Source organism: Leucoraja erinacea, chromosome 30 (genome assembly GCF_028641065.1).
Source record: "Leucoraja erinacea ecotype New England chromosome 30, Leri_hhj_1, whole genome shotgun sequence".
NCBI classification, from domain to species: domain Eukaryota; kingdom Metazoa; phylum Chordata; class Chondrichthyes; order Rajiformes; family Rajidae; genus Leucoraja; species Leucoraja erinaceus.
This window is the reverse complement of record NC_073406.1, coordinates 26,392,483-26,407,617: the sequence shown is the minus strand read 5'-3', so window position 1 is coordinate 26,407,617 and position 15,135 is coordinate 26,392,483. Positions and strand designations below refer to the sequence as shown.

The 15,135-nt window shown below is 43.6% G+C and overlaps 1 protein-coding gene across 5 annotated transcripts in view; it reads right to left on the bottom strand.

Annotated features, from left to right (window-relative positions):
• Positions 1–15,135, bottom strand: part of prdm16 (PR domain containing 16) — a 733,455-nt gene that overhangs the window by 93,753 nt on the left and 624,567 nt on the right. For all 5 annotated transcript variants that reach the window (XM_055659693.1, XM_055659694.1, XM_055659696.1 and 2 more), the window contains exon 4: positions 331–433. In XM_055659693.1, the coding sequence (XP_055515668.1) occupies positions 331–433 (103 nt within the window). The remainder of the gene's footprint in view (positions 1–330; positions 434–15,135) is intronic.

Sequence of the window (15,135 nt, the reverse complement as noted above, 5' to 3'; positions counted from 1 at the left end):
GTGTTGGCTAGGCACCCATGCAGGTGCCAGGAAGTGGATGGGTGAAAGTTAAACCCACCAACTGATGCCTCCTCTATTGTCCATCCGAAGAAGAGGGAAAGCTCTGAGCATCTTCTCGGGAGATGGCCAGACTAACATTTGGGGTACTCTGGGGCTGAGAAACAAAGGCGTGGACCTCATTGAATCATGGCCACGAGGACACAATCAGTAATAGAGTCAGTGCACCACCTCATCACAATCGGTTGAAGAGGTCTCACTGCAACCAGACATTACAAAACTCAAACCATCCCACTTTAATGAGACCCAATTGGAATTGTTAACCCATCTTACCATCAAGATTTGGTGGCATTGTCCCATCAGGATAGACACCGTCCTTCATAAAAACAAGAAGCTCATCACCCGATTTAACCTCTTTAATTACTTTATAGTAAATCTAGAAACAGAATTAAAAATGAAGTTATCTACTTTGCTGAATATACAAAGGACTGTCAAGTTGCACAGTAAATCATGTAAATAGCAAATTATTCCTTGATCTGTAGAATGAAAAGGGATCCCATAGATTTGTGGGATTTCCATTTCTCCTGCAGCTCAGTGCTGTCACTTCTCTTTACAAGACTCCCTACAGGCCAATCGTAGCTCTGAATATCATTCTGAATCGAGTGCACAATTGAGTTCATACGGTTGTAAGGGACAGAAGTTTAGGGGCAATATGAGGGGGAACTTCTTTACGCAGAGAGTGGTGGCGGTGTGGAATGAGCTCCCAGTGGAAGTGGTGGAGGCAGGTTCATTGGTATCATTTAAAAATAAATTGGATAGGCATATGGATGAGAAGGGAATGTAGGGTTATGGTATGAGTGCAGGCAGGTGGGACTAAGGGGAAAAAAATTTGTTCGGCATGGACTTGTAGGGCCGAGATGGCCTGTTTCCGTGCTGTAATTGTTATATGGTTATATGGTTATACCCAAAATGAACGATTATTTTAAAGGGCCTGTCCCACTGTACGAGGTCATTCAAGAGCTCTCCCGAGTTAAAAAAAAAATCAAACTCGTGGTAAGTACGTAGAATGTACGTAGCGGCTTGTTATACTAACGGCAGGTACTCGGGAAACGCGGTAACTCGTGAAGTTTTTTCAGCACTGTGAAAAATGTCCACGAGAGCCCCCGAGCACTTACGAACGGCTATTACCGTAATTCTCCGAGTTCGAATCAGGGGAAACTTGGGAGAACTCTTGAATTACCTCGTACAGTGGGACAGGCCCTTTCCTTATCTGAATGTTTCAAATGCAGAAAGATTGACAGCATTCTGCAATCCAGAAAGAGAACAACCATTTTCCATGCCTTACACAAGAGGGGTTGGGACAGTGTTTATTCCAAAGCTTATGAACATGCCTTGAGTTGTCATCCAGAACAATGGCAACTAACTCTCTGCTACAGGCTAGACCTCTCGCTGTCATTTTGAAGCATCAAGGTTCTCAATTTGCCCCTTAAAGTTATGGTTCAGTTCAGTCTAACAGGCCTTTGTCATATTATCCATCCTGCCAAATCTAAAATGGCCATTCCAACTAACACAGACCAGGGATGGACTCAATGTGGGTAACACAGAAAGGGGTCAGATACCGAGGCTTCTGTTCACCCGTAAACACTTCTTACACTTTGATACATGCAGAGTGGCTTTCATGAAGAACCTATAGAATTGCATTATTATGTATGAAATATACCACACCAAGTCATTGTCTGTTTACTGGCATGCTGACATGCAAACGGAATCCCAGTACAAACTTTCTGGTTGAAGAGTACATAGACAGTAACCATGGTCCTATTAAGATGTAGACACAAGGAACTGCAGATGCTGAACCATCCTATCTCCAACTAGAGAGCAGTCCTGTGCTACCATCTACTACATTGGAGACCCTTGGACTATCTTTAATCGGACAGAAGGGTCTCAACCCAAAACGTCACCCATTCCTTCTCTCTAGAGATGCTGCCTGCCCCGTTGAGTTACTCCAGCATTTTGTGTCTACCTTACTGGATTTTATCTTGAACTAAATGTTATTCTCTTTATCCTGTATCTGTACACTGTAGACACCTTGAGTATAATCATGTGTAGTCATTTCATGAGCATACACCAAAAATTATTTGCACTGTACCTCAGATAAGGTAAATTACTGTAAACTAACTCAGAAGATTAGGCAGCATTTCTGAAGAACATGGATAGGTGAATCCATGGTCTCAAGAAATGTTGCATGTCCCGCTGAGTTACTCCAGAACGATGTGGCTTTTTTTTGTGAACCAACACTTGCAGTTCCTTGTTTCTCTGCCATTTTGGAGATTGGGTTAGGTGTTCCAGCAACAGGTCAGCATTGACAACAAAGCCTCTGCGATGGAATATTTTGAAGAGCATTCAGACCAAGTTTATAAACGTGTTGATGAGATGCTGCCTGACCCGCTGAGTTACTCCAGCACTCTGTGTTTGCAAAAGACAGTTACTTGCATGAAAATTATTACCATCGTTGAAAAGTTTTTTGGATTAGCCTGTTGCAGCACAAATAGTGCAAACAGAATTCAACAGGTACAGAAATTTGATAGGAGTTGAACTGAAATTTGTTGACCCCCTAAAGACCCAGTGACCTGCAACCCTCCCGATGCAACGCCAAGAGGTCAAAGCCACAGTCTGAAGGTTAGAGTCTAGAGGCAAAAATGGTCAGGAAAAGAAAAGAAAAAGTATCTGAAGTCAAAACAATTACATCAGCTGCTAAGTGTTAGCAGAGCTTATTTTTGCCCTTGGGATTAGCGTCGAGTATTTGTTGGGGGAAAATAAATAGAAAGTGTTTTACTCTGCTCTGCGCAAGACGAGAACATTGAACAATACACACAACACAAACCACATGCCCCTGCCCACAACCCTTCCACTCCTCCCACGCCCACAAATATGGCAACAGCTACACTCGGTGGCAGCAGGCACCAGACAGAGTCTGACAATCATAGTCGTGCCAGCTGGAAATAACCAGAGTTGCTGATTTGTTTTTTGCTTAATTTGCGATTGGGCTGACGACTATATCCATCTCCTTCACACAACCATCACGTGAGACGTACACGCACAAAGCACAAACATTATGCACAAACACACAGACATGAAAAACAATGAGCAATGAGCACAACACATACATTGCAGCTGGAGTTACTAGGAAGGGCTGGTGCCAAAGATTCAGTGTCTGGGGGAGATCTGGGCAGACAAATCTCTTGCATGTACAACAAAGATCAAATGGCAACAAACATCTCTTGGACCACAAAAGAGAAACAGAATCCTCCTTGGAAATCACCCTGGGTTGCGGGAGGAGGCAGCATAGGTGTGGACGCAGTGGCTCAGGGAATAGCCATTTAAAAGAATAAATCCCTGGGAAAAGCATAGAATGCTGGGAAAATTCAACAGGTCAGGCAGCAGCTGTGGAAGGGTTATTTCCCGGTCAAACACCAAACATCACGACTGAGAGAGACAGAAAGCAAGTTAGTTCAAGTAGCAGAAAAAGTGGATGGAACAGAGAAAATACCTGTAATACAGTGAAATGATGTACTCATTGAATAGACAGTCAAGTTGTTCTGTCTGTGTAATGTTGTTAATGGTGTGAAGTCTGGGGGATGAAGAATCTAGCTATGAATGTGGTCTAGCTATGTACATGGAAGTGAAATGAAAGAACAAATGTTGATATTATTTGGTGTAGGTTGTGGGTAGAGCCGCATTTATTGCCCTTATGCGGCTTGGGTGAGTGACGAGTCAGCAATATGTTGTGCCAGGGGAGGCTTATGGGGAATGAGAGGAGCCTGCACTCCCTTCAACCTTCAATGGCACGAGGTAAGGACAGGAACTCACTCTGACCATCAGCTCCAATTGGCACCAGGGTCAAGGTACCACGGAGACACAATGTCAGGAGAGGATGCACACACAGGTGGGCACGTACTCTGGAGTTTTTACCCCAGCCAGAGGCAACAGAGACAGAGGGATTCATTCATCAATCCATCAATCAGTGGCACCAGCCCAAGTCATAGCGTTCAAAGCTGCCCCAGCACTGCTCCCTTCCCCCTGACCCTCCTGTTAGCAAGCCAACAAAATGATTTAATGTACAGTACATTTGTGCTAATGGATCGAGATCATTAACTCCAATGGCTGAGAACTCAGATCTCATTCAAATGCAGCAAACTCTGGCCACAGTTGGACAGACGAGACATACAATGACTATGGAGGAACGTGCATCTTTGCAATAGCTCAACAGGGGAGTGGATCAGCCTCCTTTTCATGTTCTGCTTACTGCAGAAGCTATCAGCTGGTCAAACTAACTTCTACACTACAAGGTTTAACTTTGTTGTGGAGAGCTGCTAGTTCGGGCTGTTTTCTCTCATCCAAAATTCAAAGATAGAAGTGACAGATCAAAGTCTTTGTAACTGGTTAATTCAGTTTACAGTCCACAGCCCTGTGTGTAACTAGAGACCCACATTCAGCAGGAATGGGATTAGAGTGTTTACGCTTTGGTTGCAAGTATTGATTGTGTCCACTAGGAGGCCCCCTTGTCTAGCAATGGAGGCATTGGCCAGAGTGTCCCCATGCACAGAGTTAGCTTGGTCTTTCAAAGTATCTCAAGAGAAAGGAAACTAACAAGTGGCTCAGGATTATTTTCACATTATAATACCTTTTCACATTTCATAAACAGGTTATTTTCCTTAGCATTTAATATATTCAGTATTTTAAAATTGCTAAAAGCAAACCTCACAGTGATCAATATAAAACAATAAATGAAGTTTACTGAAAAGTGTTCAGGTCAGCACAATAAATAAAGTTTGTGATAGTGACTTGTGTTCGGACGGAGATTACGAAGAGAACTCACAATCATTGCTGCGATGGTATCAAGACACCACTGCAATGGGACACTGACCTTTCCTCAAACAGTTAGTTCTTTGCTTTTCATTACAATTAAATGATGCAGCTTCTCCATGTGTCTGGATGAACATCTTTGACTTCCCATTAGTTAATTCACCTGCATTCCCTGTATGGAACTAGTCTTTGTTTCGTCTTTATCACTGTATCTCGCTGCACATAGCTATAATAAACCAACGCCGTCAGTCTCCATCTTACTTGCATCTCTTACACCTTGAATGTCCTTGACAGTGTGGGTTTGGAACCTGACCTATGTTGATGTTTGCCTAACCACCCAGTATCTCTGTTGCACCCACCAAGAATACTTCCTCTCCTTATCCATGCAAGGACCAGCTTTAAATTTTCAAGTGCAATGTGGAAAGTAAACTTAAAGCACAGCCCCCTTTCAGATGTGAGTGACCACAATTAATCCTCTGAATGTCGGGTGGTCGTTCCTTGCTCACTGATGCCCCATCTTGGAATGCTCATGTGGACAATCTACGTCGGGTCTGTCCATCACTAACAATTCACAGAGAGCCTAAATTGGCAGGGCATTGCCGTTATGCTAGCTTATGCCTGGAGCCTCAGTGTAGAACGAGGAGAGAACTAATTGTGTACTATTGCTGTTTGACATTTGGGACCAGACAGGTTCCTGGAAGCCATCAAAAATAAAAGCAATAAAGCAAAAAAAAAAAAACCATGAATGAAAGAGTTAAAGTGCCTCAATCACCATGAAATCCTTGCATACTGAACTGCCATATCAGAAGATAAATCTCTGTTTCCCTTTTCTCAGTTTTTATAATGAATTTTGTAATTTGTAAAAGAAAGTGAAATAAAAGCACAAGGAACTGCTTAAAATGACATGAGCAACATTTGATTCTCCCTCAAGTAATACTGAGAATAAAATCAGAAAGTGCTGACCTGTGATTGTGCTTAAAGTTGTGGAACTCTGTCACTGTGGGGCTCAAGTGCTGGACTTGTTTGAATGGTCTCCAAATTGATAACTTGCAAACTACTGTAAAGTGTGCAGCAGTACTAGGCTGTGTGTTCGGCAACAGAGGCAGAGCCTTCCGCCCCCTTGACCACCTCTTCATCCCTTTCTGTCCCTGCGCTGGTGAAACTCTATCTCCCTCTCCCTTCTCTCCGAGCTCCGTCGAGTGGTTTGAAAGCGCTTTCTGTCACTCCCACTAATCACATCAGCCAGGCTTGACCTCTGAACCTTCCTCACATTGTGTCTTTATTACAAGAGATTTCAACACCGTGGCCATTCATAAGAGCAGCGAGTTAAAATGGGCACATCAGCCCTGGCACCAAAAACCAAAGGACCTTTCCATGCCTCTTAACAAGTCAGCTCCATCGTGAACTAAATCCAAGCTTTAAACCAAAATTATGCAGCACTCAGTTTGTTAAATTCAGTTTAAAACAATTACTATTTCAGCACTCAACAAAAGACACAATAATAAAACTCGCCTCCTGAAGAGTTTGTAAGATACAAGCACTGTTTACCAGTGTTAAACAGTGGAAATAATGTGCTTGTGATACAGTGGATCGGGCCGTAGCTGAGATTATTTCAAGTGTCAAGAGTTAAGATTGTTTTATTGTCATATGTCCCAGATAGAACAATGAAATTCTTACTTGCAGCAGCACAACAGAATATGTTTAGTACACTGTAAACACTATAATAAACGAGAATAAAACGTTCAGTGTGTGTATATATATATATATATATATATATACACACATACATATTCACATACACACGCACATATAGAAATATACATATATATATATATACGTACACTAGTACACACACAAACAATAAACAAACAATAATAGTGCAATAATAACAATAATAGTCTATGTAGTTCAGAGCTTATTGGAAGTTGTAGTGTTTAATAACCTGATGGCTGTAGGGAAGAAGCTGTTCCTAAACCTGGACGTTACAATCACCAAGCATCTCACTCGTGTGATCACATGTACAACATGGATAACACCGCTGTGTGTTGATGTATGCAACGTGTTCCATATAGAATTGCTGAGATAAAGAGGCACAGAGGCTCCAGACTGCAGCCTGCTCCTGTGCAGACAGATGGATCTCTGCTGTGCAGTGTGTGGGGCAGCAATGCAGTCAGTGCAATGTTCACTGTATGGTCTTTTTTGCCTGAAGATCCCGTTCCCAGGTCCCCGCGGAGTTCATTACAAATACATTCTGCCGTTGACCTGGTGATCGAGTCACACACACACATGGAGACGCAGGGCGTATCCTCCCTGTACTCCTTGAGGGAGAATCGAATGTCCCCCCTGTGTCATTTAAAACAGTTCCTTGCCCTTTTATTTCATTTTCTTTTACAAATTACAAAATTCATTTCAAAAACTAAGAAAAGAGAAACAGAGATGTATCTTCTGATATGATCATTCAGTAAGCAAGGAATTAATGGTGATATTAACTTTAACTATGATTTTGTGTATTTTTTATTTACTGCTTTTATTTGTGCTGACTTCTGGTAACCTGTCCTGTCCCAATGTCAAGCGGCAATAGTACACAACAGGACGTGAAGGACAGGGAAGGTGTGTGCGAGCAAGGACACCCCTGTAGCATGCGGGACTGTAGATTGTTACTCCTCAATCCCCATACAGAGTAGAAGTGGCTTAAAGATGAGAGAACACCAAACATTCACCCGTGCCAGATCTCCGAGCATTCACCCGTCTGGTTCGCCCGTCTCAGTAACCGCTCAGCACCCGTTGTGGAGGCAATCAGTAACAATTGTACATTTGCCAGCAAATCCACCTGTCTGATTTACTTTCTAATTCCCTTTTATTCTCCATCTAACCCTATAACCATATAACAATTACAGCACGGAAACAGGCCATCTCGGCCCTACAAGTCCGTGCCGAACAAATTTTTTTTCCCTTAGTCCCACCTGCCTGCACTCATACCATAACCCTCCATTCCCTTCTCATCCATATGCCTATCCAATTTATTTTTAAATGATACCAATGAACCTGCCTCCACCACTTCCACTGGAAGCTCATTCCACACCGCTACCACTCTCTGAGTAAAGAAGTTCCCCCTCATATTACCCCTAAACTTCTGTCCCTTAATTCTGAAGTAATGTCCTCTTGTTTGAATCTTCCCTATTCTCAAAGGGAAAAACGTCCCTCAGTCTTCAAAATCAAATATCACTCTCTCGTTCCCTCAAGAAAATGAGTGCTTTGTCTTAACAAAACAAAGGGACGGCACAGTGGTGAAGCGGGTAGAGCTGCTGCCTAACGGCGCCAGAAACCCAGGTTCGATCCTGACCTCGGGTGCTGTCCGTGTGGAGTTTCCCTGTGACTGTGGGGGTTTTCTCCGGGTCCACCCGTTTCATTCCGCAAAAGTACGGGATTGTAGATTAATTGACCTCCGTAAATTATCTAGTGTGTAGGAAGTGGATGAGAAAGTGGGGTAACATAAAACTAGTTGATTGTCGATGTGGACTGAGTGAACGGAAGAGGCTGTTTCCATGTTGTATCTCTAAACCAAACTAAACTAAACCAAACTAAACTAAACTGAACTGAACTAAACTAAACTAAACTAAACTAAACTAAACTAAACTAAACTAAACTAAACTAAACTAAACTAAACTAAACTAAACTGAACTGAACTGAACTGAACTGAACTAAACTAAACTAAACTAAACTAATCTAAACAAATCTAAACTAAACTAAAACAAAACTAAATTAAAACCAAACCATTTTACGTTTTTGTTTGAAGGAGCTTTTCAAAGTCAGGCAATAATCGTTGATGAGTCAGAACTTTAATCAGGTACCAGTAAAAACCAGTGAATTGATATACAAACACTGGATATCATGAAATGTTGTGAAGTATTTCCTGCATCAAATATAGGTCCCCTGGACAGAAAGAGGATAGATTCAGGCAAAAATCCTTAAAGAACACACACAAAGTGTTGATACAAGAATAATTATCCTGCCCTTTTTAAGTTGGTCAGCATTGGTAAATAAGGTTGGATGCATAAGCTGATGATGGGGGTGGGAGTTGGGTTGTGGTTCGACAGTGAGGTGGCTGAGTTACTGGACTAACAGCCGCAGTCTCGACCATCGAACCAGAGCCACCAGATTGAATTCCACCATTGTAACTGGGGAGTTTAAGTTCAAATAATTAAATCAATCTGGAAATACACCCAGTCAGTAACCACAAAACTATGAGATTATTGTAATTCACTAGCATGCTTCAGGAAAGGAAACCTGCCCCTCATTGTCAATCTAGCCCATACATGACATTGAACCCACCACTGGTGTCACTGCCTCACTTTTACAAGTGCCCACATTCCATGAACAAACTTTAAAGTCACTACAGACCTTGATCTACATGGCCACCGATCAGCAGAAACTTACCTCAACTTAATAACATGAAAATATCAACAAAGGGGACAAGGATAATTCCCTGCTTAGAACATAGAATAGTACAGCACATGAACGGGCCCTTCAGCCCACAATGTTTGTGCCAAACATGATACCTGGTTAAACTGATCTCATCTGCCTGTACATGATCCATATTCCTCGACAGCCTGCACTTCCATGTGCCACTATAAAAGCCTCTTAAAAACTATTATCTTATCCGCCTCCACAACCACCCTAGACAATTTGTTCCTGGGGCTCACCACTCTCTGTGTGGTGGGGGCCAGGAACCCACTCACCCTGGACATCACCATTAAACTTTCCCCTTCTCACCTTATAGCTATGCCTTCTAGTGTTGGACATTTCCACCCTTGCACAAAGGTTCTGACTGTCTACCCTATCTGTATCTAGGGTCTACATTAGATGTTGTTACGAGTAGTGTGAGGTGAATACATTGGACTCTCATCTCTCTCCCACTCTGCAACCTAGAACATGCTTGTTGTCAACCTGAAACCTTGCATCTGATTCTCTGTCTGCTGATGTTGCTGATGTGTTGATGCTGCTGATGATGTTGATGCTGCTGATGCTGCTGATGATGTTGATGCTGCTGATGATGTTGATGCTGCTGATGATGTTGATACTGCTGATGATGTTGATGATATTGATGATGTTGATGATGTTGATGATATTGATGCTGCTGATGATGTTGGTGCTGCTGATGATGTTGATGCTGCTGATGATGTTGATGATATTGATGCTACTGATGATGTTGGTGCTGCTGATGATGTTGATGCTGCTGATGATGTTGATGATATTGATGCTGCTGATGATGTTGATGCTGCTGATGATGTTGATGCTGCTGATGATGTTGATGCTGCTGATGATATTGATGCTGCTGATGATGTTGGTGCTGCTGATGATGTTGATGCTGCTGATGCTGCCTGAACTGATGAGTCTTTCCCACATTTGCTATTTCTTTTCCAGATTTCCCACATCTGCAATGTTTGCTTTTACACTTCCATTGAAGTTCTACTTTCAAATACTTTCCTAAGCTTTCATGACGTTATTTTATAAACTAACCCAGGTTACCACTGAAGAGATTCAAACATTGCAAATGTAAAACCAGGTTTCTAAATAATTGTGTCTGGGGGAAGGTTTTGCTGGGCATTCTCATTCCTTTGCCTGTTACTCTCAGAGCTCTAGAAAAGCTACCTTTTTCAACTTGTGCAGCATGTGTGTTGAAGTTTAGTTTAGCTTAGTTTAGAGATACAGCACGGAAACAGGCCCTTCGGCCCACCGTGTCTGTGCCGACCAGTGCACTAACACCATCCTGCACATTACGGACAATTTACAATCTTTACCAAAGCCAATTAACCTACAAACCTCTACATCTTTGGAGTGCTGGAGGAAACCGGATCACCCGAGGAAAACCCACGTGGCCACGGGGAGAACGTACAAACTCCGTATTTCCTGCCTGCATACCTCTATGGTCCATTCCCCCTGGTATCAACTCATTCTCACAGAACCCCATTCCTCCTCTAAACCCCCCCCCCCCCCCCCCTCCATGGGATTTATTAGAATGTCAACAAAGTCCCACCCCTTCCACTCCTGGGACCGACTTCACTGGTATCAGAAATTTCTTATCCACTTCAGTGATTAAACAAGTGGTATCTGGTCACTTGCAGTTCAAACGTGCACCGTGTCAGCACCAATTTATCGGTATTCTCTTGAACGTTTACTCAGCTGTATTATTTATTTTTTCTCTTTATACACAGCTTGCCACATGTGAATGGAGCCGCTCTGGTTTTGTTTAAGTGTGGTTTTGCTTACATTATTATTAATCATGCCCTTCCTGATCTCACCCACAGGACCTCGTTGCTAAATAGCTGTTTACAATGGAGTCGCACCACCCAGTGCAGGCATGTTAAATAAACAGAGAAAGAAGAGAAATGGGCACACCAACAAAACCCCCTGCCTTTTATGTCACCGTTCATAAGTCCAAAATGACCAACTCTGGGATTTATACGATATCTTTCATGGATGCACCCTTTCTGACGCACTTCACAATTCATTGACTACCTTTGAAATGCAGTCACTACTGCATTGCATGGCAGCCATGCATGGCAGCCAATTTGTGCAAAGCATGGTCTCACAAGCAAAAACAAAGTGAATACATTGGAACATGCATGGCGTCCAATGTAATCGACCTTTTGAAAGTTGTTTCTGTGTCGATGCAGTCGGCCCTCACGACACATCAGCCCCCTTTTAGATGAGTTATGAGTTCAGATTCATAACATGCCCAGACCATGTTTTCCAAAATGGGATAGATCATCAGAAGAGATTCAGAATACAGCACTAGCATGACATTTAATCTGTTACACCCTATTATCTGGAGCAGATAAGCGCGAATGAAAGGCTCGGAGAAGCTGAACCAAGTGCAGTGCACAGGCCTTGAACCTGGTGAGATGCAGGAGGAGCCCGGCTGGGACTCACCCCACAGAGCCCAGTCCCTCCATGCACTAGAATCTCCCAACCCCTGCAGAGTAGTTACTAAGATGGCTGATCTGTGGGCAGATGCTGCTGGGATGCAGGTCGGGGCCTGATCAACACCGGCTGGGTCGCCTGGGCGAGGGTGTCTGATGTTGTGAGACCCGAAGCACCCGATGACCCCAGGTCACGTCCCTGAGGATGTGTCGCAGCGCATCTAGAAGATGTATATTTTCCACAGTGCCGTGTATTCTGTTATCTATTATCTGGAGCAGAACACTGACAAAACAGCCTGTGTAAAAGAGGCATTTGGAACTTATTGAAAGGAGAAATGTAAACACATGCGCACATGTACACACGCAACCCGCACGCACACACACATGTATGCCGCATGCACATGCGCACACACCATATGCAAACACACACCATACGCACACACATGCACACACTACACATACTAAACATACTACACACGCACACACCATGCACACACCACATGCAAACACACACCGTATGCACGCACATCACACGCACACGCTTTAAACATTCAACACATGCACAAGCACACACACACATACACACACAATCATGTATGCTCGTACACATGTGCACACCTGCACACAAACACACACACAACACCTGACAAGAGATACATAAATAAGTGATAAATGAGGTGGTCACAGAAGGTGAGTGGGAGACAAAGATACAACGTAAGAGAATGAGCCATAGGGATACCAATGCTGCAGAGATGCTGCTGGAGTGATGAATTGATGGAGTAAGGCCGGGCAAGGCTGAACAGCAGAAGGTGACATGGAATATTATATCAGCCTTAACAAACTATGTTGCACTCAGTTCAAATTTACTCTCCCATTAAGAGAGCACCCTAGATTACACAAGGGGACAAAGATACAAACATAAAGGAGGGAGCCAGAGGGAGGAACACAGAGACACATTTGGACATTCAGAGGACAGAGTAACATATACAGAGGCTATACAGTCTATCAAAGTGACTTAGATGAGATGACAGAGGATAATGCATGCACATTCATGTGAATCTAGGTGCGAACATGAGCTACTGGAACACTAAGCGACTGTATATGGATAAGTATATTAAATGATTGAGCAAAAAATCCTCCCTTTGTACACAATCTGTATCACAGAAAGAGGACATTTGGCCCGTTATGCCTCATAAACAATTCTCCAGCTTGCCCCCGCCACCCAACACTTGGTTTCCATCCTTTCTGTTTTAGTTCTGTGCTGTACAAGTGTGCATCCAACCCCTGTGATGTGTGTTGACGGCATCTACCGCCACCACTCTTTCAGGCAATGATTTTTAGACCGAAGATAGACACAAAAAGCTGGAGTAACTCAGCGGGACATAGAGTCACAGAGTGAAACAGTGTGGAAACAGGCCCTTCGGCCCAACTTGCCCACACCGGCCAACAATGTCCCAGCCACCCTGGTCCCACGTGCTTGCGCTTGGTCCATTTCCCTCCAAACCTGTCCTATCCATGTACCTGTCCAACTGTTTCTTAAACAATGGGATAGTCCCAGCCTCAACTGCCTCCTCTGGCAGCTCAGTCCATACACACCACCATGTGAAAATGTTACCCCTTGGATTCCTATTAAATCTTTTCCCCTTCACCTTGAACCTATGTCCTCTGGTCCTTGATTCCCCTGCTCAGGTCAAGAGACTCAGTGCATCTACTAAATCTACTCCTCTCATGATTTTGTATACCTCTACAAGATCCCCCCTCATCCTCCTACGCTCCATGGAATAGAGACCCAGCCTGCTCAACCTCTCCCTATAGCTCACACCCTCTAGTTCTGGCAATATCCTCGTAAATCTTGTCTGAACCCTTTCAAGTTTGACAATATCTTCCCTATAACATAGTGACCAGAACTGAACACAATATTCTAAATGCGGTCTCACCAACGTCTTATACAACTGCAACATGACCTCCCAACCTCTATACACAATACTCTGACTGATGAAGGCCAAAGTGCCAAAAGCCCTTTTGACCGCCTTATCTACCTGCGACTCGACCTTCAAGGAACCATGCATCTGTACTCCTAGATCCCTCTGCTCTACAACACTACCCAGAGGCCTACCATTTACTGTGTAGGTCCTGCCATTGTTCGACGTCCCAAAATGCAACACCTTACACTTCTCTGTATTAAATTCCATCAACCATTTCTCAGTCCACCTGGCCAATCGATCCAGATCCTGCTGCAATTGTTCACAACCATCTTCACTATCTGCAAAACCACTAACTTACTAATCTTGCCCTGTATGTTCTCATCCAAATCATTGATGTAGATGACAAACAGTAACGGGCCCAGCACCGAACCCTGATGCACACCATTAGTCACAGGCCTCCATTCTGAGAAGCAACCTTCCACCATCACCCTCTGCTTCCTTCCATGGAGCTCCACTGCTGTCCAATTTACTCTGCTTGGATCCCATGCGATATAACCTTCCAGAGCAGCCTACCACACGGCACCTTGTTGAATGCCTTACTAAAGTCCATGTTCACAACATCTACAGCTCTGCCCTCATCAATCTTTTTGGTCACGTCTTCAAAAAAATCAATCATATTTGTGAGACGATCTCCCACGTACCATGCTGACTATCCCTAATCAGCCCTTGCCCATCCAAATGCCTGTATAATCTATCCCTCAGAATACTCTCCAGTAATTTACCAACTATAGATGTTAAGCTCACCGGCCTATCGTTCCCAGCATTTTCCCTGCAGCCCTTCTTGTAAAGAGGCACAACATTTGCCACCCTCCAGTCTTCTGCCACCTCTCCGCCAGTGATCTGTAGTTTCAGGATTTACATTCTGGCTTTAATATTCTATGTCAAGGCTGACAAAGGGCCCTTTTTTTTTGCATTTAACCTCTTCATGGACCTGCCCTGCTGTCTTCAAAGATCTGTGCCTACACTCTCCTGGGTACCTCTGTCTCTCCGCACCTAAATGACCTCTAATTGGGTGAATCATTCTCTGTTGATTGAAACTACACAAATGCATATCTCGCACTTCCCTGAATTAAATTCCCTTTGCCATTTTAGTGCCTGTCCAACCAGACGTTATCTCTCTGCAGTCTAAAGATTCCCTCCGCACTGGCAGCTATTCTATCACCTGCAAACTCCCTGCTCCCCGCATCTACCCATAGAACATAAAAAACATAGAAATTAGGTGCAGGAGTAGGCCATTCGGCCCTTCGAGCCTGCACCGCCATTCAATATGATCATGGCTGATCATCCAACTCAGTATCCCGTACCTGCCTTCTCTCCATACCCCCTGTTTCCCTTAGCCACAAGGGCCACATCTAACTCCCTCT